This window comes from Canis lupus, chromosome 9, assembly GCF_003254725.2.
Source record: "Canis lupus dingo isolate Sandy chromosome 9, ASM325472v2, whole genome shotgun sequence".
Taxonomy (NCBI): domain Eukaryota; kingdom Metazoa; phylum Chordata; class Mammalia; order Carnivora; family Canidae; genus Canis; species Canis lupus.
Genome location: NC_064251.1, coordinates 5,080,399 through 5,100,752, shown reverse-complemented (window position 1 = coordinate 5,100,752; position 20,354 = coordinate 5,080,399). Strand labels below are relative to the sequence as shown.

Here is a 20,354-nt window from a genome sequence, read left to right as displayed (position 1 = left end):
TTTTTCAGAAACCAATTCTAATGCTGAGTTCCTAGTAATATTTACCTTCCTGACCTCTGTACCTCTTCCTCAGTCGGCTTAAACTCCTAGCTCTTTCTCCACCCCCACAATTCCCAAACAAAGCCCAGAAAGTCAAATCGTTGGGGTTTTTTTTTTTTTTTTTTTAAAGATTTTATTTTTAAATGATCTCTACACCAAGATGGGGCTCGAACTCACAACCTCAACATCAGGAGTCACAGGCTTTTCCTACTGAGCCAGCCAGGCGCCCCCCGAAGGTCACTTCCTTATCCAGAAGATGGAAGCTCAAGAGCATATAAACAAATCTTGTTTTTAAATGGCTGGGGTTTGAGAGCCAATGAGAGCAAAGTTTTTGGTCTGAAAACCAGAAAGAGACTGGCCTGTGGGGATGGTAGTGATCAAGAGGAGGTAGAAAGCGGGTAGCTTTTATTTCTATAACAGGCTGAAAAAGTGTGTGTGGGGGGGGAGAGATGCTTGAAAGTTTAAAAAAAAATAAACAATTTTGAGACTCGAGCAGCTGCAAACTCTCTGTTTTCTATTTTGATCATTCTGCTTCTCGAGATGACCACATCTTTCAGAGGAAATGAGTCAAAGCCACTCTGTCTTGCTTTTCCAGCTGAGCATGTTCAGTTTCAATGAAGTAATGAATGAACTTGGCCGCACCACCCCCAAGCCTACAACAGCAAACACAGGGCGCTCGGCCAATCAGCAGACACTCAAGGTTTTCAAGTTGAGTTCAAACGGGCGCACGGCGGGCCAATCAGCGCGCGCGGCCCCGCCCCAAACTCCCGGGCCTGGCCAATCACGAGCCCGGACGAGCCAAAACACAGCGGCCGGCCAATGCGGGGCCGCCCCACGGCGCCGGCCTCCGCCAATGGGCGCGGCCGGGCGAAAAGAGAAACAGTGCGGGCCGCAGGCCGCAGGATTCGAATCGAACGTCCGCACCGGAGCCGGGCGCAGGCCGAGCGGCGCGGGCCAATCAGCGGCGGCGGCTCGCGGCCCCCGAACGTTGGGACACCGGCCCCGCCCCGCGCCGTTGTTTGTGGTGTCGGCGGCCGCGGGAGCCGGACCGGGACACTCGCCGGGCGGGCGGGCGGCGGCGGGGCTCCGGGGCTCCGGGGGCGGCGAGCGCGAGCCGAGGGCGGCCGGCCTCCCGCGGCCGCCGAGCCGGGATCGCGCGGCGGCCGGAGCCATGTCGGTGAACATGGACGAGCTGCGGCACCAGGTCATGATCAACCAGTTCGTGCTGGCCGCGGGCTGCGCGGCCGACCAGGCGAAGCAGCTGCTGCAGGCGGCCCACTGGCAGTTCGAGGTGCGCGCTGGCCGGGCCCCGGGGGCGCGGGGGCGCGGGGGCGCGGGGGCGGGCGGGGGCGGGGGGGGCGCGGGGCTTCTATTTCTGCCTCCCGGCGGGGCGTTCGGCGGCCGCGCGGGGGGGCGGGGGCGGCGCGGAGGGCCCTGCGGGCGGGACCCCCCAGCACGCACCCCAACGCCGCGCGGCCCGGGGGGACCTCGGGAGGGGGGGGAGGCAGGGAGGGGGCCGCCCGGCCCGGCCCCGTTAACCGCCGCCCCGCCGCCGTGTGTGTCCGCAGACCGCCCTGAGCACGTTTTTCCAAGAAACCAACATTCCCAACGGCCACCACCACCACCAGATGGTAAGTGGGGCCGGGGGCCGGGGGCGCGGGGCGCTGTCAGCCGCCGGCGGTGACAGCCATGTTGCCGGGGAGCGCCGCGCCGCGATGTAAACAAAGAGCCAAAATGTCTTCCAGGAAAGAGCGGCTCCGGGGCCGCCGGCTCGCCGGGCTGGGTGGCCCTGCCTCCCGGGCGGCCGGACCCGCGACCTGGGGCGGGCGGGGGGGCCGGCGCCCCGGAGTGCGGAGGGGGCTCGGATGCGACCCGTCGCCTGGGGCACCTGGGAAGCCCAGGGACGGGCCCCGGGGTGTCCGTTTGCGGGGAGCCCCCTCTTGCCCCCGGGGCGGTAGCTCCCCCCCCCCCCCCCCCCCGCAGCGCTGCAGGGAACAGGAAAGGGCCAAATCCACCCTGGCTCCGGGCGCGGGGCTCTACCCAGAGAGGTACGTTCACTCTTTCCTGTTGTTGGGAAAGGGACGTGCCCTGAGCGCGGAGGACGGTCGGACTGTGACAAGATCAGGACGGGAATTTGCATGTGATCCCAGGAGGTGAAGACCCTGTAAAGTACGGGGAAACCGAGCGCCTCAGGTCCCGATTTGCTCTCCGCGGCCCCCCTCGGCCTGAGCCTTTGCCCTCCCGTTCAGTGGGGTGTCCTGCCTTCCAGGGGCAGGGGACATCGCTTTGCTTTGGAGGCTTGAATGCCTTCCCCTCCCCTCCCCACCCCCCCTAGTTACCTATTAGCCCTGCTGGGGGAGGAGGGACTGGCCTGGGCCATAGGGATTGTAAGACATTATTCCCCAGGAGATCTGTTGTGGCTTTTGGAGTGCATTTTTGGCATTTTTAACACTTAATGTCCTTGCCCATGCCTCCCTTCCCAGAGCTGCTGCCCTTCCTGGAGGAGCTGCAAATGGTCGCTCTGCTCTGTCTTGTCCTTGGTGCCCTGTTTTCACCTAGTTGCAAAGGACAGGTGGAAGGGTCTGTCTTGACCTTTTAACCGGCTTTTTGCTCCCAGTGGCTCATGCTGTGTACAAATCAAAAGACAAAAACGCATTGGAATACAATGGGAGAATTGTGGGGGCTCCGGGGCCATGGCGGCTAAGGCCAGGTTCCTTAAACCAACAGGGGTCATCTCTAGGAGACCCTCCTCTGTACCTGACGGTGGGAAAGCTCTGGCTCCCACCTTGCACTAGAGCCTGGGAGCACCCTGCCCCCCCCTCAAAAGGGCCTTGAGGTTTGCTCCACCAATTTCTGGCCATTTGAAAAAGCCCAGGGGCTTCCAGCTCAGCCATTCTGTGATGCCATGAACGGGGAGGCTGACTCGGGGGGGAGCTGGGATGACTGGCCCCTTTAGACCTTGTTCCTTCTCTGCAAATCCCAGGGGAGTATAGTCAGAGTGTCTCTCTCTCAATCTCAATCTCTCCCTCTCTCTCCCCCTGCCCCACATTTTTTTTAACTTTTGAAATTTAAGTCCTCTCTATTCTCCACATGGGGCTGGAACTCTGGACCCCAAGATGAAGAGTCAAGAGTCGCTTGCTCTCAACTGAGCCAGCCAGGAACCCAGGGATTATAATCTCTTAAAACTTCCCTCAAGGCAGGTTTTGTAACAGGCATTATAATCGGTGTATCCATCAATACACCGCATAGAATGCTGTTCCTGCCCTAAAGGAGTCTGTAATTTTTTTGAGAGAGAATCAATCAAAGGAAAAAGTTTAAAGCAGGAACAGTAATGGCATAATAGCAATCGCAGAAGTGACCCAGGGCACGAGTAGCTGAGAAATGGTTGTCCCGTAAACTCCTGGACATTCACAGTGGGAGGCATCCCAGTGAGGGGTGCTCCGGTTTTAACTGGGGAGCACTGAGAAGAGGAACAAGGCACTGGATTGGAAGCAACGTGCCCTGGACACACTGGGTGTGCTTGAGGACTGGAAAGCTCTATCCATAGTTGTTAGAAGCAAGGAACTAGAGGGGCTTTGCAAACATCGGGTCCAAACCCCCTGCTATTACCAAAGTAGAGAGAACCTCGGAGAGGCTAAGGAACTTGCCCGAGCCCACACAGCCAGGTGGGCACAGGATGCTCCTGGTCCAGGCGGGCCAGGCCATTCTCTGCAGCAGGGTGGTTGTTGAGACAGGCCTCACTGGCTCGGTCCACTGGGGAAGTCACGATGCTGTGATGCAATTGGCCTCTACCCCCACCCCCCATTCATTGTTTCCTGCTGCCGAGAAGTCAGCCCTGGGGTGGGGGGCGGGGAACAGCGAAGGGAGGAGGGAAGTGGTCTGGGTGGGGCCAGGCCTGCTGGGACTCCTGTGGCCGCCCCTGAGGAAGACAATGGTGGAGCTCCGTAGCTGCTGATAGGGTGCTGGCCCAGTTAGCAGGACAGACTCGCCTCCCTCCCCATTTCTGGCTGGGATTTAACTGCAGAGCTGTTAAAAGCTCCCTCTGCGAGGTGAAGAGCCCTAGAATCTTGCTCCCCCAGCCCGGTGCCTGGGGGAGGGGCTGGTGTTGCTAAAATTAGGAGAAATTCAAAGAAGGACTCCCGTGGCTTCCTGGGAAAGGGAGAAGCTGCTGTGAGGTCAGAACCGGCTTTGTGTGGGCCCTGCTCTCTGCTGCCTCTTCCCCATGGTCCTGTGAGAGACTTCTGGGTGACACCCCTGGCCCCATCCAGAGAGGGCCAGTCACGGCGCAGCACCCTAACCCTGCCCTTGCAGCACCCTAACCCCACCCTTGACCTTCCGGGCCCGGGTCCCTGATCAGAAAGTGGGGGGAGGGACACTGGAGATTTTGGGGAGTTTCCCTCCCAGGGTAGTGGCAGAAAGCAGATGTTGGGGTGTCTGCAAGTACCCCCAGGAGGAGGGCTGAGAGGACCCAACAGGCTGAGCATCCCACCAACACAGCATGGGGGAGATGCTAGAGACACACAAACCCCAAATCCCTGGTTTTTGTCCTCGGGGAGCCCAGGAGCACAGAGCTGGGTAGAGAGTGAGGAGCTGGGGCCTGCAGCTCTGGGAGCCCCCACCGCCCCGGGAACCCGAGCCCAGGAATCCCATCCTCTTAGCCTGTAGTCTGCAGCGGGTGTGTTTTGGTCAGTGACTTGCACTCCGGGCCTCAGTTTCCTCACCTGTGCCCGGGCGTTGTGACAGGTGAGATCATGAAGACCCAGGCTCCAAGGCCTGCGGCCCGGTGCTGTGCGTGGAGCGAGCCCAGACGCTGAGACGGTGCAGCTCCTCCTCTGGCCGTCGCGGAGGAGGGAGACCCTGGGTCTGGCGGCCTTCCTGTGACCAACAACCTCGGAACATCTGAGGGCGGATTACTGAGGGAGCCAGCTGGTTTCTTCCCGGGCCGAGGCGCTAAGCGGTGGTGTCCTGGGCTGCTCTCTTGTCCTCACTTGAATCTGACACCCTGGCCTCTGGTTGGAATTAACCCTTTGCGGCAGACACTCCTCCGGGCATCCCTGCCCGGCATCCAGGAAGCTTTCTTTGGTTTTGATAAAAATCGTCAGGGTTTGTCCTTATATTTTGTTTGTGTTGGTTCAGGGTGAGAAGGGTCCGTTCAAGCTGCCCGCGCAACTGGGAACTGGGCCGGCGGGGGCTCTGCGGGTCCACCGGGCGCGGCTCAAAGCTGGGGTGGGGGTGAGCCGGAACCTTCCCGACACCTGTGTTCTCTCCCAGCAGATGTGCACTCCGAGCAACACACCTGCCACACCGCCCAACTTCCCCGACGCACTGGCCATGTTCTCCAAGCTTCGTGCCTCCGACGGCTTGCAGAGCAGCAACAGCCCTATGACGGCCGTGGCCTGCTCCCCCCCGGCAAACTTTAGCTCCTTCTGGGCCTCGTCCCCACCCAGCCACCAGGCTGCCTGGATCCCGCCCTCCTCCCCCACGGCCCACAGTTTCCACCACCTCCACCACCCGCAGCCCACGTGGCCCCCCGGGGCGCAGCAGGGGGGCTCGCAGCAGAAGGCCGTGGCTGCCATGGATGGCCAGAGATGAGACTGGGTGCTGCCAGGCGCTGGGCTGGAGCTGGCAGGCAGTCCAGGGCCGTGGGGACACAGGAGGGCCGGGGAGGGGGGGAGCTGGGGCGGGCGGGGGTTTCCTGAAGATCGCACTGGAAGATTTTATAAAAGAATTTTTGTGGGTGGGGGGGGATAGTAAACTTCCTGAGCCACTTGGGTCCTTCAGGAGTTTCTCTTCAGACAAGTTTTTTCTCTTTTTAATATATAACTATAATATATATGAATATATAAATATAACTAATGTATGTGAGAATGGGGTTGGCTGGCTGAGGCTTTGGGGTTGGCCAGGAAAGGCCAGAGCATCCCCTTGGGCCAGCACTCCTTCCACCCCTCATCCCAGGGCAGGTGCTTGGAAGCCAGGTGGGGGTGATCCTGTAGTCACGAGGTGTCTGCTGGCTGCCTCTCAGAGGTCACGCCTTCTGGAATCACAAGGACCCCCCAGGGTCCACTCCAGGGAGTCCCACGGCGGGGGCTCCAGCGCCCGGTGGAGCACCCTGCGGCTGGAGGTGTGGAGGCCTGGCCATCACGAGCTCTCCCCATCCGGACTCCTCAGCGGCCCTGCGGCTCCTTGTCTGTCCCGGTGCCTCCTGTCACCAGCCGGATGAGCGGGGCTGGTGCAGAACTAAAGAGCCTGCTTGGGTCAAAGGCTCCGGCTCTGCCTGGCGGGGGTTCTGATTCTCCACGGCCACCCTGCCTCTCCCACTGCGTCCCGCCCGCATGGATGACCAGAGTGGAGAGCTTGCCTTTGGATTGAGTTCCCAAATCAATCATCTCACCAGGGTGAAATTTTAATTTAAAAACTTAAAGAGACTTTTCTAACTACCCTAAGCTTGCGGTGCCTTTATTTGCCTTGAGAGGAAAAGTGCTCTCCTGGGGAACAGAGTTGGTGGGGCTCCCACTGTGTTGGGATTATGGGGGAGGGGATGGGCTTCCTTGCCACTGGCTGGTCTGGATGTTATGACGGGGTGTCCAGACCAGGGGGTTGATGGGACAGGCTGGGTCCAGCTGAGTATGGGCAGGAGAGGGGGTTCTGGGCCTGATAGATCTCTGTGATCCTCTCCCCATCTTGACCCTTGCTGTGTGGCCTGCCTCAGGCTGGCGTTTACCCCGGAGCCTTTGTCTTGTCTGCGGTGGGGGGGAGCCACTCCTTCATTTGGTGGCCCATGGCACCCCCCCTCCCCAAGCTGCCCCGCCTCCGACATCTTACAGCTGGGTCCATCCCTTCTGTTCCTGTCCTCTCTTGGGGGTAGCCTGTCCCTGAATGCATATTGAGTGGATGTGCCCATGAGGTCAGCCAAGGCTGTCCAGGATCCACAGAGACAGGGTGGGTCCCCAGAGAGACTGGCTGCCTTTCCCTTCCCACCTTCCCCACAGCCACCAGCCATTAGAACGGAGGCAGTGTTGGCAATTCCTGGCCCAATGGGGCCCTTTCTCAGGTGATCGCGCACTGCGGTGAGGAGGTGAAGCAGGAGGAGCCTGTGTGCTGGCTGGAGGGGGTGGTGGCTGGCCTCGTGGTTGGGATTCCTGCAGCCTCCTGCTGGGGAGGAGGGATGCTACCTTGCAGCCCCCCTGCCCCCCAAGACCTCTTCAACATGTGGGTGTGGGGGGCTTACCTTGCAGCTCCCCTGCTCCCCAAGACCTCTTCAACATGTGGGGGGGGGGCTTGTTTTTTCCCTCAGCAGCCAGAGCACCGTAAGGGACCCTACTCTGGGTTGGGCCTGGAGGTTCATACCCAGAAGGCTTGCTTCCCCGGTGCCCCCCAGCTGCCCTCAGCCCCTCTGCATGTGATGGCTTACTTTGAGCCTGGGTTAGTCCTTTCAGTTTTGTTTCCTGGTTGGAAACCCCTGGGGCACCTCCCGGCCTCCCCCCTCCGCCAGCCCACCTGTGTTTTCCCGGGCTGCTAGGGGAAGTCCCTGGAGGGGACGTGGGCGGCCACACTGGGACCACAACCTGGTGAGGGGTTGGGGGGCCTGGCCCAGGTGCAGGGATGGGGGTTGGCCTGGGCCGCTTGGGGAATGTCCTCCACTCCCTGTCCTTCCGAGGGCGTGGAGGGCTGGGCTGTCCTGCTCCTGCTCCTCCCTGCGAGCTGGTGAGTTTGGATTCGAGGCCAGGGACATGGAGGAGCCAGCAACCTGCTGACATTTCTCAGGCAGGGTGAGACAAGGGAGCCCGAGCAGGAGCAGCGGGCTGGACCTGGCTCTGGCCCCTGCTCGAGGAGCACAGGGCACGGGGTGTGAGGGGTGCCTGCCGGGCCCCCGGGGTTCCAGCTGCTCCCTCCTCTTGTCCAGCCAGAGCACTGGGTCATCGCCTGAACATGGAGGGATCTCAGCCTGTGGGGAAAGTAGGGGGAAGCCCCCCCCCCGCCGGGGAGCACCTGCCCTACCCCATGACACCCCCAGCCAACCCCACCCTCCTTTGCCCACATGGGACCGGGGAGAAACCCTTTCTGGGCAGTTTCCTGCCACACTTTCCTTTCCTGTGTGATTTGTCACCCTGTTCCCTCACACCTTAAAGCAGGCCTCTTGTGTCAGACACCCCTTTACCAAGTCAGGGAGATGGGGGCTGGGGATGGGGCCCCCATGGGAACAGACCTGAAGACAGGAAAGCTGCTTCTAGGGCACCAGAGGCCTCAGGGGGAAGGCTTTTCTCCCCTGTCCCTGGGGGTCCGGCTGGGCGCAGGGGCTGGACCCTTACAGTTTCCATACCTGCTGAGCCCAGCCCCCCGGCCTTGCTCTGTCCCCTCAAACCTGCCAAGACGTTTCGCACAAGGAACTTTGGATAGCAGGCAGCCCTCTTGCCTGTTTGGTGCTAGTGGACTGAGGGGGCTGGAGCAGGACAGAGGCTGGGCCTCGGGGCCACTGGGCAAGTGGCAGTCACCTGGCTAACCCCCCCTCAACACACACTTCTGCTCTACCTTCCTGGGGAGCGAGGAGCGGAGCCGGAACCGGCCTAGGCCCCGCAGCCCCTGATCAGCCCCTCTGCCTCTGCAGCAGCCACTCAAGGGTTAGCTGCAAACAGAAACCTTCCCAGGTGGCCGGTGGCACTGGTCCCCCAGGTCGTCGTGCCAGGAGCTGGGCACTGCCCGAGCCAGAAGCAGCCGAGCAGCAGGCGGCTGCCAGCCTCACCTTTGCCTCACGGGAGGGCTCAAGGCTGGACTCCATGAACCCCATCGTGTCTGGAACGTCCCAGTTGGCCAGGCCATCCTTTAGGCCGGCCCCCCAGATGGGAGGGCAGGGCCCCAGTCAGGGGGACAGCAGGAGAGAGCTGGCAGGTGTGAGAGCAGGTCCTGACCCCCCAAACCCCGCCAGCTCCCAGATCTGGGGCCTGGCCTCTGCTGCTTCTCCCGAAGCCCCAGCGCCCTTGGAGGACGTCTTTGTCTGTTTTGGGGGGGGCGGGGTCATGGTCTAACTCTCAGGCTACAAGTGCCACCTGTTCTCCAAGAGAAGGTCGGCCACCTGGACCTGGGGGTGGCCTGGCAGTGCCTGGCTGGCGGAGCCCCATCCCCTTCCGCTCCATCTCCCCCAGCCAAGACCAGACAACACTCGCCACCTCAAGCTTCTTCCTAAACATTTATTAGTAACTGGGCTCAATGAGCTGTGGACCGCGGCCCCCGGGTGGGCTCCTCGAGCCCCTCCCCAGGAGGCACATCCCTGTGCGTCTCCGGCCCCGCGGGCAGGTTGGCCATCTCGTTGGGGCTGGGCGGGTGGGCAACACTGGGCTGAGAGAGGTGCCCCTCGGAGGACACGGGCCTGTCTTTCTGCGGCTGAGAAGGAGCTGTGAGAGGGGCCGTGGGGGGCTCAGGTGGCTCTGCCCCAGCCCCCACGCCCACCGCAGCCCGCCAGGTCCTCCCCAGCTGCCCAAAGCCCAGGGGAGCGGGGCCCCCCAGGGCTCTGGTGGGCAGTGCAAGCCCTCACGCAAGCTCCCAAGCAGAGCTCCTTTCCAAGGCCTGGGAGTTAAAAATAATCAAGCCCCGTGTCAGTGGCCAGGAGCCTGCCTCTTTAGTAAGGTTTCCTCTCATAGTATAGGGACTACTGAGGCAGCGTGCCCACCCACAGGTGCAGGCATTTTCCTGAGACTGCCCTCTCTCCCTCTCCTGCTCCACCTGACAGTAGATAGTGGAGTGCCAGAGGGCAGGAAGGTGAGGACCCCCAAGAAAACAGTCACAGCCCCCACTGGATCGTCCATCCCAGCCTGCTACGCACTGTTGCCAGCACAGGTTCTGGAGGCAGGCAACTTAGGTCGGAACTCCACTGCTGCTGGCTTCCCAGCTGTGTGACCTTGGGCAAATACCTTAACTTCTCTGTGCCTCAGTTTTCTCAGCTGTAAGTGAGGCTCACAGTGGTCCCTACCTCGTAATGTTGGTATAAGGATTAAAATCAGTTCATATGTGTAAAGCTCCTGGCTGCTGAGAACCCTCATTTAAGGCGAGGTGCCCTGACCAGCACCATCACTTCGCTGCTTCTGCTTCCTCAGGGCACTCACTGAGTGCTGGAGATGGAGTGGGTGGGGAGGGCATCGGGGACAGGGCAGGGGGTGGCGCCCCTGGAGAGCGGGGAGACTTGCTCAGAGTCACTTGAAGCTGATCAGGTCTCCTGGCTCCAGGCCAATATCCCTCTCTGCCCTCCAGGTGTGGCTGGACCCCCGGGGCCCTTAGCCCCCAGACTTTCAACAGGATTCAGCCCCTCAGGGGAGAACAGGGCCTCGAGGGACCACCAGGCACCCTGCCCTTAGTCCCTCTCCTGGGAGATGGACCCAGTGACGACATAGAACCCCCAGCCCTGGCGCAGATCAAGAAGTCAGCAAAGATGCATATTTTCTCTTCTCCCTCCCATCTTGTCTCTCAGCTCCCTGGCGCTTCCTCTCTCCAGGGAAATAAGGGCACCGACCAGCCACGGGCAGGAAAGGGGGCTGGTGGGGCAAGGGGCAGAGGCCTGGGGCAGTGGTGAGACCTCCCGGGAGGCTGCTCCAGCCAAAGGGAAGCTACCTGAACTGCTGCCGGCCAGCATCTGAGCGCTCTGAGGCCGGGAGGGCAGCTGGCTGTTGTCGCTGAGGGACTGTTGCTGGTGCACGTGGGGCCGGGACTGCTTGGCCTTGTGCTTTGGCATCCCCGAGAAAGAGGCTGGCAGGGGAGAGTGAAGCAGAGGGTCAGGCTCGAGACCCCGAATGGGAGCTCTGGGGGGCCCCATGGGGATGGGGAGAGGGCTGCAGGGCAGTTGGCCACAGCCAGCCTCAGCTGGGGTCCTTCCCAGTCTGAACTACTGGATACGCCTCTCCTAAGCACCCCATTCGTTCTCATGTCCGTCCATCCATCTGCCCTCCCACCCACTCAGATATCCCCTGAGGACCTACACACATCAGCCCTGGGCCTGGTGCTGCACCGGTTGTGACGTGGGCTCCTGGTTCAGGAGGGGAGGCGACTAGACAGGTGCACATGGCTCTAAGACCAGGCAGGAAGGGACAAACAGGGCACCGCAGGTCTGGCTAACTGGGGGTGGCCTCAGGGGGGTGGCAAATTCACCCAGTGGCAGGGGGCTCAGGAGGGGCATTTTGAGTTTTGAAGGAGTAGGACTTGGCCCTGGTGGAGGAAACACAGGCTGAGGCAGGCAAGCCAGTGAGGCCGCATGAGAAGGAGGGTGGCGAGAAGGATGTGGCCGTGACATGCCCACTTATCCACTGAGGCTAGACGGCTGTCCCCAACCTGCAAACACTGACCTGGGGCATTCAAAGCCCTGAATGTTTGGAATCAGGGAGGTAGTTGGGGAAGAAGGCACCCAGGGCCCAGGAGCCCCATGGCCTTCTAGGAGCTGAACAGACTGCCAGGGACTCCTGAGCAAGACGCCGGAAGAGTCTCTGGGAAGCGTCTCTGGGCCACCCGGACACTCACTGTCTTTGCTCAGGATGCCCGGCAACCTTGTATCCATCCGTCCCTTGTAAATATGTCCATCCAGACCCAAGATATCCACTTCGTCATGCTGTGGAGGTGGGGGCACATCTGTTACTATGTGGCGCCTAGAGCTTGCCCTCCCGTCCTTCCTCCACGAGGGCCGGTGGGGGGGCCCTGAGTCATGCCCTCTCTTGACTCCCAAAACCAAATGGTGCTCAGAACCCTCCCCCAGGCTCCAGCAGCGCCAGGGTTGGAGGGAGGGCCCGTGGTGGGGGTGCTCGTGCTAGATGGGCAGGTGGCCAGGATGGCGTTCTTCCCAACAAAGTATAAGAACCAGAGGCTTTAACTGCAACTGTTTCAGCAGAGGACTGGTCACCTGCCCTTCTGGTGACTTGCATGGTTTTTCCAGAAGACTCAAGAATGTGGGGTCATGTCAGGGCCCTCTCTCTTCACTGCAGGCAGCACCCCCCACCTTCATGGCGATCTGGACCTCCTCGGTGGGGTACAGGCCCTGGGACGGGTGCTGCAGGCGGTTGCGGCGGTAGGGGTAGGTGAGCGTGTGGCTGCCCCCGCAGCGCCGAGGCACGCTCGAGTACGTGTAGTCAGCCGTTTCTGGCACCCTGAGGGGAGGATGTTGTTCAGAGAGGATGGCTGGGGTGACCTGGGACACACCTGCGGTGGGGGGCCGGCCAGCCAGGGATGGGGCAGCTGTCTCGGGGGGTCTCTGCGAGCCGGGGCCGGAGCAAGGGGGAGGAGCAAGTGAAGGAGTGGGCAGAGGAACCACCCTGCGGACCATCCTGAAGACCACCAACACCCTCCTTCGCCCCTGCCCCTCCTTTGTCTCTCTTTCACACGGACACACACGCGCTCTCTCTCCCCCTGCCTCCCTCTTTGGCAGGCCTTTCCCCAGGGGTGGATGAGACATTCACAGGGCTGTGGGTGGAGGGAAGCTGAGCCCCAAGGCCAGGGGCCCAGTCTGTGTGGTCCTACCGTTTGTAGCAGGGGGAGCTCAGACACTGTGCCTGCAGCAGCTCACGGATCATCTGGCTGCTGGCCTTGACCGAGCCTCCAAAGTGGATCTGCACCTTCTCTATGTCCATCAGCATCTTGGAGTGCATGGTGCGCAGGCGCCCCACGCTCCGCTCCAGGTGCGCCAGGTCGCCCCGAGGGAAGGGAGCACTGCCCAGCTTTAGGCTGTGGGGCGCAGGTAGACAGAGGGGTAATGTGGCCACACCAGCCTGAGCCCGCACGCAGACCCTGGCCCACTCCACCCCTTTATCTGTGTCTATTTAAACAGGACCGTGGGTGGGCAGGAGCCCTTCCCATAGCACCCAGAGGGACCACAGATGGGGCAGTGCAGAAGCACCAAATGGGGAGAAGCCCTGTGCACCTAGTCTTGCCCACCTGGAACCCCGAGGGCTCCAAAACACAGTTTGAAACCATCCTTACTGCTGAACCCCCATCCTTGAGAGATGGAAGTGCAGAGGGGAGGGGGGCAGGAGCCCGACGGGGAGGACCTTCTCCCCGCACAGTCACTGACCCCACTCTCCAGCTGGCTGATGTCAGACCACCCCTTCCTCCCATGCTGGGGTTGCTGAGACTGCTGAAGCATCTAGGGGCTGTGAGGAGGTAAACAGGAGCTCCCCCAGACAGCCAGCACCCTCGGCAATGTCCCACCAGGACCCCCAGCAGGGACTCAAAGGCAGGTGACTACTAAGTCTTCGTGCTACCTCCTCCTGGGAAACACTGGGCGTGGGGGGCTAGCCCAGAAATCACTCCCCGCCCCCCACTGCCCAGCCAGGAGGAGGAGCCCTCCACACTGTCCCTCCCCTGCAAAGCCCTGCACAGGACCCTGCTGCCCCGTACCTGCGGCTCTGCTGCCGGACCTGCTCCAGTTCAAAGATGGTGTAGGGGCGGATGGAACGGTGCCCAGGCAGGCCCGGGCCCACGGGCATCACAGGGATAATTCTGGGCGGGGACAGAGAGAAGAGGAGGGTTGGAGAGTGAGACACAGCATTCCCAAATCCAGCACTCCACAGTCCGCGTGCCGGAGGCGGCTTCCCGTCCAGGCGGTGGCGGAGGGAAGGACGGATGGAGGGCCAGCAGGCAGCCCGTGGGAGAGGCGACAAGGAAGGACACTGCTGGAGGCAGGTAGGGAATGGGGGAGATACAGCCCTGCTGTGCGCCCCCCCTCCGCCTTGTGGCCACCAGCTGGGGCTGGCCAGGTGTGGGCACTCACTGTCCGGTCACAGGCGTCTCCAGGGGACGGTCACAGGAGAGGCAGTGGAAATGTGCCAAGAGCTGCCTGTGAGGAGTGGGACGGACAGGGTGAGCGCCCTGCCCAGGGGGTCTGCCCAGAGGCGGGAGAGGTGGAGAGCACGGAAGGCCCTGGCCCTCGGGGGGCCGGGCGGCTGGGAGCTCAGCTCACCAGGGTGGCGGGCCCCACGCTAGCGGGGGCAGACCTGGGCCCTGGGCCCTGGGAGCACCCTGGCTCCTGCGCCCCGGCTTCGGGGCACCCACCCAGCACCTCCCTACCGCGTCCTGACCCCAAGCCAGCGGGGTTGCAGAGGGCCCCCGACGGCTGCCCTGCGTGAGCCTCGGGGGCCCCCTGGCGGCCAGTAGTGGAAATCCCGGGGTGCCCGCCCGCGGCGCCGCGGCCCCCCAGGAGCACAGCGACCCCGGGAGCACGGCCCTCCGCGCCCTGGGAGGGACCGGCCTGCGCTGCAGGAGCTTGCCGAGCTCCCGGGGTCTGTCACTCCAGCTGGGGGACGGTCCAGGGGGCTCAGCCATCGCCCCGGGGCCCACCGGGCGCCAGGGTCCCCCAGGCCCCGCCGGAGGCCGAGCCCCACCTGCGCATGGCCGCCGCCTCGTCTGCCTGGTAGAGCGGGGAGCGCTCTTTGAGCTGCCGCCGCAGGGCCTGCCAGCGATCCTCCAGCGACCGCTTCACCGGGTCCAGCTCCAGGCGGTCCAGCTGCGGGGCGGGGGCGGGGCCGCGACCGTGAGCCCGGGCGGGGGTGGGGGGCGCGCGGGGGCACCCGGGGAAGCGCCGCCGGCCGCCCCCACCTTGCTGTCCATCTCCGCCAGCAGCTTGTCCAGCATTTTCTGCCAGTCCTGCTCCTGCCCGCTCATCTTGGCCACCAGCTCCTGCATCATGTGGTTCAGCTGCTCCGTGGTGGCATCGAACTGGACGCGGCTCACTTTGGCCGCCAGGGCGCTCTTATCAGCTTTCTGCCCGGAAAGAGAGGAGGGGGGCCCCCCAGATGGGAGGGAGCCGTGGAGGGACCCCCAGATGGAGGGGGGCCCCAGATGGGAGGGAGCCGTGGAGGGGGCCCCCCAGATGGGAGGGAGCCGTGGAGGGACCCCAGATGGGAAGGAACCGTGGAGGACCCCCAGATGGAGGGGCCCCCAGATGGGAAGGAGCCGTGGAGGGGGCTCCCCAGATGGCAGGGAGCCGTGGAGGGGGCCCCCCAGATGGGAGGGAGCCGTGGAGGGACCCCCAGATGGAGGGGGGCCCCAGATGGGAGGGAGCCGTGGAGGGACCCCATTGCTCTGATATGTCAACCCCAGACACTGAGCTCCCCCATGGGCTCCCCTCCACTCCTGGCCTTCCAAAGAATGACCAGAGAGACCCCGTGGGACACAGGGTGGCTCTTCTGGGCCTGGCCCTTTACCACATCAATCTCCATTTCCAGGTGCTCCCTATTGGCCTTTTCTTTCTCGAGCTTCTCTAGACTGTGGTACAGCACCTGGGAGGCAGGGGGAGCAGAGGATGAGGAGCAGGGGAGTAAAGGCCCGGCCCCGCAGCTGCTGCCTGTGTGGGCCCCTCACGTCAATGTCTTTCTGCTTCTGCCGATGGTCTTCGATGAGGTTGCTGGTGGTGATGTTGAGCTTCTCGCAGTCGCCCTGCACCTGCAGGATGGCACTCTGGACGTGGCCCAGCAGCTCTTCGTCCTGTGGCAGAGGGCACAAAGGCAGGCTCCCTGGACCGCACTGCTGGGACTGGGACTGGGCCGCACTGCTGTCCTGATAAATCAGTCCTTAAAACATCACCTAGAGGCCCCTGGGGGTTCAGTAGGTGAAGCGTCTGCCTTTGGCTCAGGTCATGACCCCAGGATTCTGGGATCGAGCCCCACATTGGGCTCCTTGCTCAGTGGAGCAAGAACCTGCTTCTCCCTCTCCCTCTGCCCCTGCTCACGTCCTCTCTCTCTCTCTCTTTCTCTCTTTTTCCCTTGCTCAAATAAATAAATAAAACCTTAAAAAAAAATCACCCAGCAGGTAAGCCAACTTTGGCCCCCATTCTGGCTCACCACAATTCCCCCTGACAGTGAGGAGGCTCTCTGCTCTATGTGTCCACCCAACGGGATGTGAACTTCAGTGTCCACCTCCCCATGGTGTAGCTCTGAGGACCTGGCCCGCCAGTGGGGGTGACCAGAAGAGGCCATCGAGGCTCCAGAATGGTGAGGGACCCTGTGGCTACTGAGAGCTGGGATGTGGGCTATCGCCTCCCCACCTGCCCTGGGCTGGATCTCAACTCGAGTCCAAGAGGCCGGACTCAGGGACTTGTGACTCTCCCTGCCCCCACCTCCCCCAGCAAGCCTGCCCTTTGGTGGGGAATCAAGAAGGGGGTTGGAAGGCTGGCGCGAAGGGGAGTCAATGAACCCTAAAGCTCTGCCGGTCCCCCCCGAGGCCCATGGATGCACTGCTCCACCACTCAGCCAGCCATGACATCCCACCTGCATGGAGCCAGCTCTTCCCCATAGTCTCCTGTCCCCAGAGCTAGCTCTATTGCTGCCCCTGCTGTGACCCAGGGAAAGGACCAGGGACTTTTCTACCATGGAAAGCTCTATGAGCCACTCTCTGCTCTGTGGGCCTCTGGGCTGTGGCTCCCCACTGAGGGGCACATGTGGCCACACCAGGAGGGAGGCCAGCGGGAATCACCTGGCTCTGGAGCTTGGCTTTCTTGGAGGGCCGGGAGGCAGCCAGATTGTTGACCATGTCCTGGAGCTGCTCGTAGCGCTGCACCAGCGTGCTGACCTGATGGCTCAGGTCCAGGCTGCAGGCTGGGCAGGTGGCCTCAGGGTCAATCTGGCCAGGTACCAAGGTCGCCAAGGTCTTGGAAGGAGCCATGCTCATGGACAGCAGCGTGGAAGACGAGGCCAGCATGCTCTCGATGATCGTCCTGAGCTTGTCCAGCTGGGTGTGGGCAAGAAGGCAGGGGCAGGGCAGTGAGTGAGACATGGCCACGTTCTGTCCACACTGTAATTCGGGGAGTTGCTGCATCCCTTAGCACCTCACAGAACGTGGGGCATGGAGGAGGTGCCCAGTGCCTGGCCGTTAGTGAACAGTTTTCAGGGAGTAGAGCCTTGATGCTGAATAAAACCCTTGCAGGATGGAGGTTTCCAGACCTTTCTCCAGCTAGCTCATTTATTCAGCATGAGGATACGTCTCTAGCTAAACCCTAGAGTGGTGACGTCGGCTGGACAGCTCACAGACAGAGGAGCCTGACGACACTCAGACACAGCTCCAGGCCCTGGGGACGGGCGGGGTGGGCTCACACATGCGCTGTCCTCACCCAGCAGGTGAGTAACAGGAAGTCAGTGGGATGGGTGCTACTTCCGTTACTCTCACGCTCTCACGCTCTGGGTGATAATGGATGCCTTCCGTTGGCTCTCCTGCCCTCTTCTGTTTCCCACAATCCTGAGGGGGTCACCACAAATGACTGATCCCAGGGTCGGCACCCGGTTTAGGGGCAGCCAGTCCCACAGCCGTGTGACCTCTCGCGTGGCTCAGAGAGGGGCTGGGCCAACCGAAGCCCCTCTCTTGGAAGTGTGTGACGCGGCAGGGCCTGGGCAGCCACTGTGGGCCACGCGTGAGAGGAAAGGAAAGCTGGCAAGGAGCGCGGCGGAAGGGAGACAAGGAGGTGCTGGAGAGAGGTGGGTAAGGACAGGGACACAGACGGACAGGTGTGCGTGGAACCAGACACGGAAAGACAGACAAGGGGCGGCCCCGGCCAGACTGTGCCCTTGGCCTGGAAGTTCCCCTTTTCCAGCCTGCATTCCCCTACCTATGCACTTTCAACCAAGCTCCCTTTGGCTTGAGCTCAGTGAGACTCCAGCTTGCTCCCAGAAGAGCCCCTAGGAGCATGTCAGAGGGCCCTGGGATGAAAAGGATAGATTAGTTCTCTCTAGAAGAGAGGAAGTTGCCTCCACAGACTATGGGCGTTGCAGTGGAGTTGGGAAGAATACGTAGGAGCCCCAGGCAAGAGCGTCCCAGCAAGAGGAGCGGCACGGGAATGCAGCAGTGTGCTCAGACGTAGGAGGCAGAGGAGGCCGGAGGATTGGGAGTGTGGAGGCCGATGCTGCCTCCAAGAGGCTGTGGCAGGAGCCCAGGCCTGCCCAGTAGGGAGTGGCTTCCCCCTGAGTGTGGCCCCCGGGGCCGCCCTGGAGGTTGCTAAGCTTAGACACTGTTTTTGGAATGACAGGTGACTCTTGGACACATAATCTGCTGCCCCTCAAGCCCCACACTGGACTGTTGGCTTTGGGGTCGGGGAATGGTACACGCCAGCGTGCTGGCAAACATGGGAGTGGCCCAGAATGGGGCTTCTGTCACTGAGGGGCTCCTGACCTGAGTCCCCTTGGCCCAGTGGCTTTTTCTATCTGATCCTTCTGCAAGCACTCAGAGGGCTGTTCCTGGTCCAGACACTCTTCAAGGGGAACATTATGGGGGTGACCCAGGTCCGCATCACTCAGGGTTTAAAGGCAGACACTATCGGGGGCGCCTGGGGGGCTCAGTTGGTAAAGTGTCTGACTCTTAATTTCGGATTTCAGGGTCCTGGGACTGAGCCCCACATCGGGCTCCCTGCTCAGCAGGGAGTCTGCTTCTCCCTCTCCCTCTGCTCCTCCCTCTGCCTGTGCTCTCTCTTATCAATCAATCAATCTTAAAGGCAGACACTATCAAGAGACTGGAAAGACAACCCACAGAATGGGAGAAAATATTTGCAAATTGTATGTCACTTAAGAGTCTAGGAGCCCCATCCTCCAGGGCGGACCCGGAGAAGAGCCCTGGTTCCCACGGCTGAAGAGAGAATCCTCACCTGGTCCTGCAGGTAGAGGGAGGCTTCGGACACCGAATGTTCCATGCTGACCTTGCCCCGCTCTTGGCTCTCCCTCAGCTCAGCCAGTTCCTTCTCAATGTCAGCCACGGTGACTCTGAGGGGTGTGCAGAAGAGAGCCTGGCCCCCACCCCTCTCCAGGGCCCAGGCCCACCTGCCCCAGCATGTACAAAGGATGACATGCCTCCCGCATCAGATCCTTGCCCCACCCCACGGCAGGCCCTGTCCGGGGAGTCCCAGGTGCTGATTGTTCAGGAAGTGAGTGCCCACGTGCTAGACTGAGAGGTTTCTACAGGGTGAGCCCCACAAGGAGAGGGCTCTGAGGGGCTCTGGCAGGTGGTCTCCTCCAGCCTCCAACCAGGGATAGAGACTAGGAGCTTCTTTCCTTCCAAGCCCTGGTGCTGAGCTGTTTTAAGAACCTAGAAAAACTTCTACCAGTGGGGCACCTGGGTGGCTCAGTGGTTAAGCATCTGCCTTTGGCTCAGGGTGTGATCCTGGGGTCCCGGGATCGAGTCCTGCATCAGGCTCCCTGCAGGGAGCTGGCTTCTCCCTCTGCCTATGTCTCTGCCTCTGTCTGTGTGTCTCTCATGAATAAATAAAATCTTCAAAACAAACAAACAAAAACTTCTACCAGCAACTTAAACTACATATGGACACCCTGAAAGACATATCAGAGACGGGAGCAGTTCAGGCTGTGAGTGAACCGACGGCCTGCTGTCACCTCCTTGGCTAGAAGTATGCGACACCTGGACATGAGCTGCCCTTGGCAGGGGCATTTTACCTGAGGATTCCCAGCTGCAAGCTCAGCTGGCCATCCTTCATCTCTTTTCCTATTTCTTGCTCCCCATCGCCCTCCAGGATCCTCTGCATCCTGTCCAGCTATAAACCCCAAAGGAAGAGGAAGGTCAGGTAGGCTTGAGTTCTTCGCCTTCTGCATATGTGCCCCCTTCTCAAATCCTAGTCCTAATCCAACCCTTTGTCCGTATGTCCCTTCTGGACATCCATCCAGCCCGTGGGTGCGGCCAGCTGGCATCGGGAAAACAACTGAAGATCCAGAGGCCCCTTGCCATGACCCCTGGCCCCAGAGAGTCCCACACACTCAGCTCCAAGGCTGCTGCAGCACCAGTGGGCTCTGTTGGAAATGGCCACATGGAATGAAAGGGGCACTGGCCTCCTTGTTGGCTAGATCTTGACAGCTTTGAGCATCAGGCTTTAGATCCTGGAAAGGAACATGATGATACCTGAGGAGCATTTCCTACCTCACAGGTTGGTAAAGACCCAAGGAGATGCATGAATATGGGTGCGAGGACCATGGGAGCCATCGAGATACAAATGGAGAGTAGGATTACTGGCATTGGAGGCAAAGTGGGTGGACCCTCCCTTACTTACTTTTGCTTTTTCCTGTCGAACTTCTTTGGTTAAGGACTTGAGAGTCTTCAGCTGTTCCTGCAGGTCAGGGGGTATGCTCTTTTTGACTATGAAAAATGGAGGCTATTAATCAAAAGGGTCAGATCTCCAGCGGGTCCCCAATCCCGACTCCTGGCCCCCACAGTGAAGCTACCCCAGTGAGCGGCAGGACCCGCTCCTGCTCTTCCTGGTGACCAAGAGAGGGAACAGGAAGAAAGGAAAGAGGAGTGTCCTTACTCTATAAAAAAAAAAATCCACTGAATGCTTACTATCCAAAAGGGCTTTGAGATTGCTGACC

The 20,354-nt window shown here is 61.2% G+C and overlaps 2 protein-coding genes across 22 annotated transcripts in view; one reads left to right on the top strand and one right to left on the bottom strand.

Annotated features, from left to right (window-relative positions):
• Positions 1–969: 969 nt before the first annotated feature.
• On the top strand, positions 970–6,476 carry UBALD2 (UBA like domain containing 2). Of its 2 annotated transcripts, none has more exons than XM_025468085.3 (3): positions 970–1,330; positions 1,608–1,670; positions 5,311–6,476. In XM_025468085.3, exons 1-3 carry the CDS (start codon positions 1,211–1,213, stop codon positions 5,629–5,631), a joined length of 504 nt encoding a protein of 167 aa, XP_025323870.1. In that variant the 5' UTR covers positions 970–1,210; the 3' UTR covers positions 5,632–6,476. The 2 variants fall into 2 exon arrangements, with proteins under 2 accessions (XP_025323870.1, XP_025323871.1); XM_025468086.3 differs by having other exon boundaries at positions 985–1,330; positions 5,314–6,476.
• A 2,728-nt stretch (positions 6,477–9,204) lies between these two features.
• Positions 9,205–20,354, bottom strand: part of QRICH2 (glutamine rich 2) — a 34,113-nt gene continuing 22,963 nt past the window's right edge. For 19 of the 20 annotated variants that reach the window (XM_049113905.1, XM_049113899.1, XM_049113903.1 and 16 more), the window contains 15 exons: positions 20,039–20,124; positions 19,431–19,528; positions 18,632–18,746; positions 16,477–16,731; positions 15,367–15,489; positions 15,210–15,284; positions 14,602–14,766; positions 14,388–14,509; positions 13,778–13,843; positions 13,405–13,506; positions 12,529–12,732; positions 12,011–12,158; positions 11,539–11,626; positions 10,639–10,773; positions 9,205–9,428 (listed from right to left, as the gene is read on the bottom strand). In XM_049113905.1, coding sequence (XP_048969862.1) covers positions 9,241–9,428; positions 10,639–10,773; positions 11,539–11,626; positions 12,011–12,158; positions 12,529–12,732; positions 13,405–13,506; positions 13,778–13,843; positions 14,388–14,509; positions 14,602–14,766; positions 15,210–15,284; positions 15,367–15,489; positions 16,477–16,731; positions 18,632–18,746; positions 19,431–19,528; positions 20,039–20,124 — 1,970 coding nt within the window. In that variant the 3' untranslated portion in view covers positions 9,205–9,240. Of the gene's footprint in view, positions 9,429–10,638; positions 10,774–11,538; positions 11,627–11,914; positions 12,159–12,528; positions 12,733–13,404; positions 13,507–13,777; positions 13,844–14,387; positions 14,510–14,601; positions 14,767–15,209; positions 15,285–15,366; positions 15,490–16,476; positions 16,732–18,631; positions 18,747–19,430; positions 19,529–20,038; positions 20,125–20,354 lie in introns of those variants that run through there. The other variant, XR_007412807.1, reaches the window with a different exon arrangement.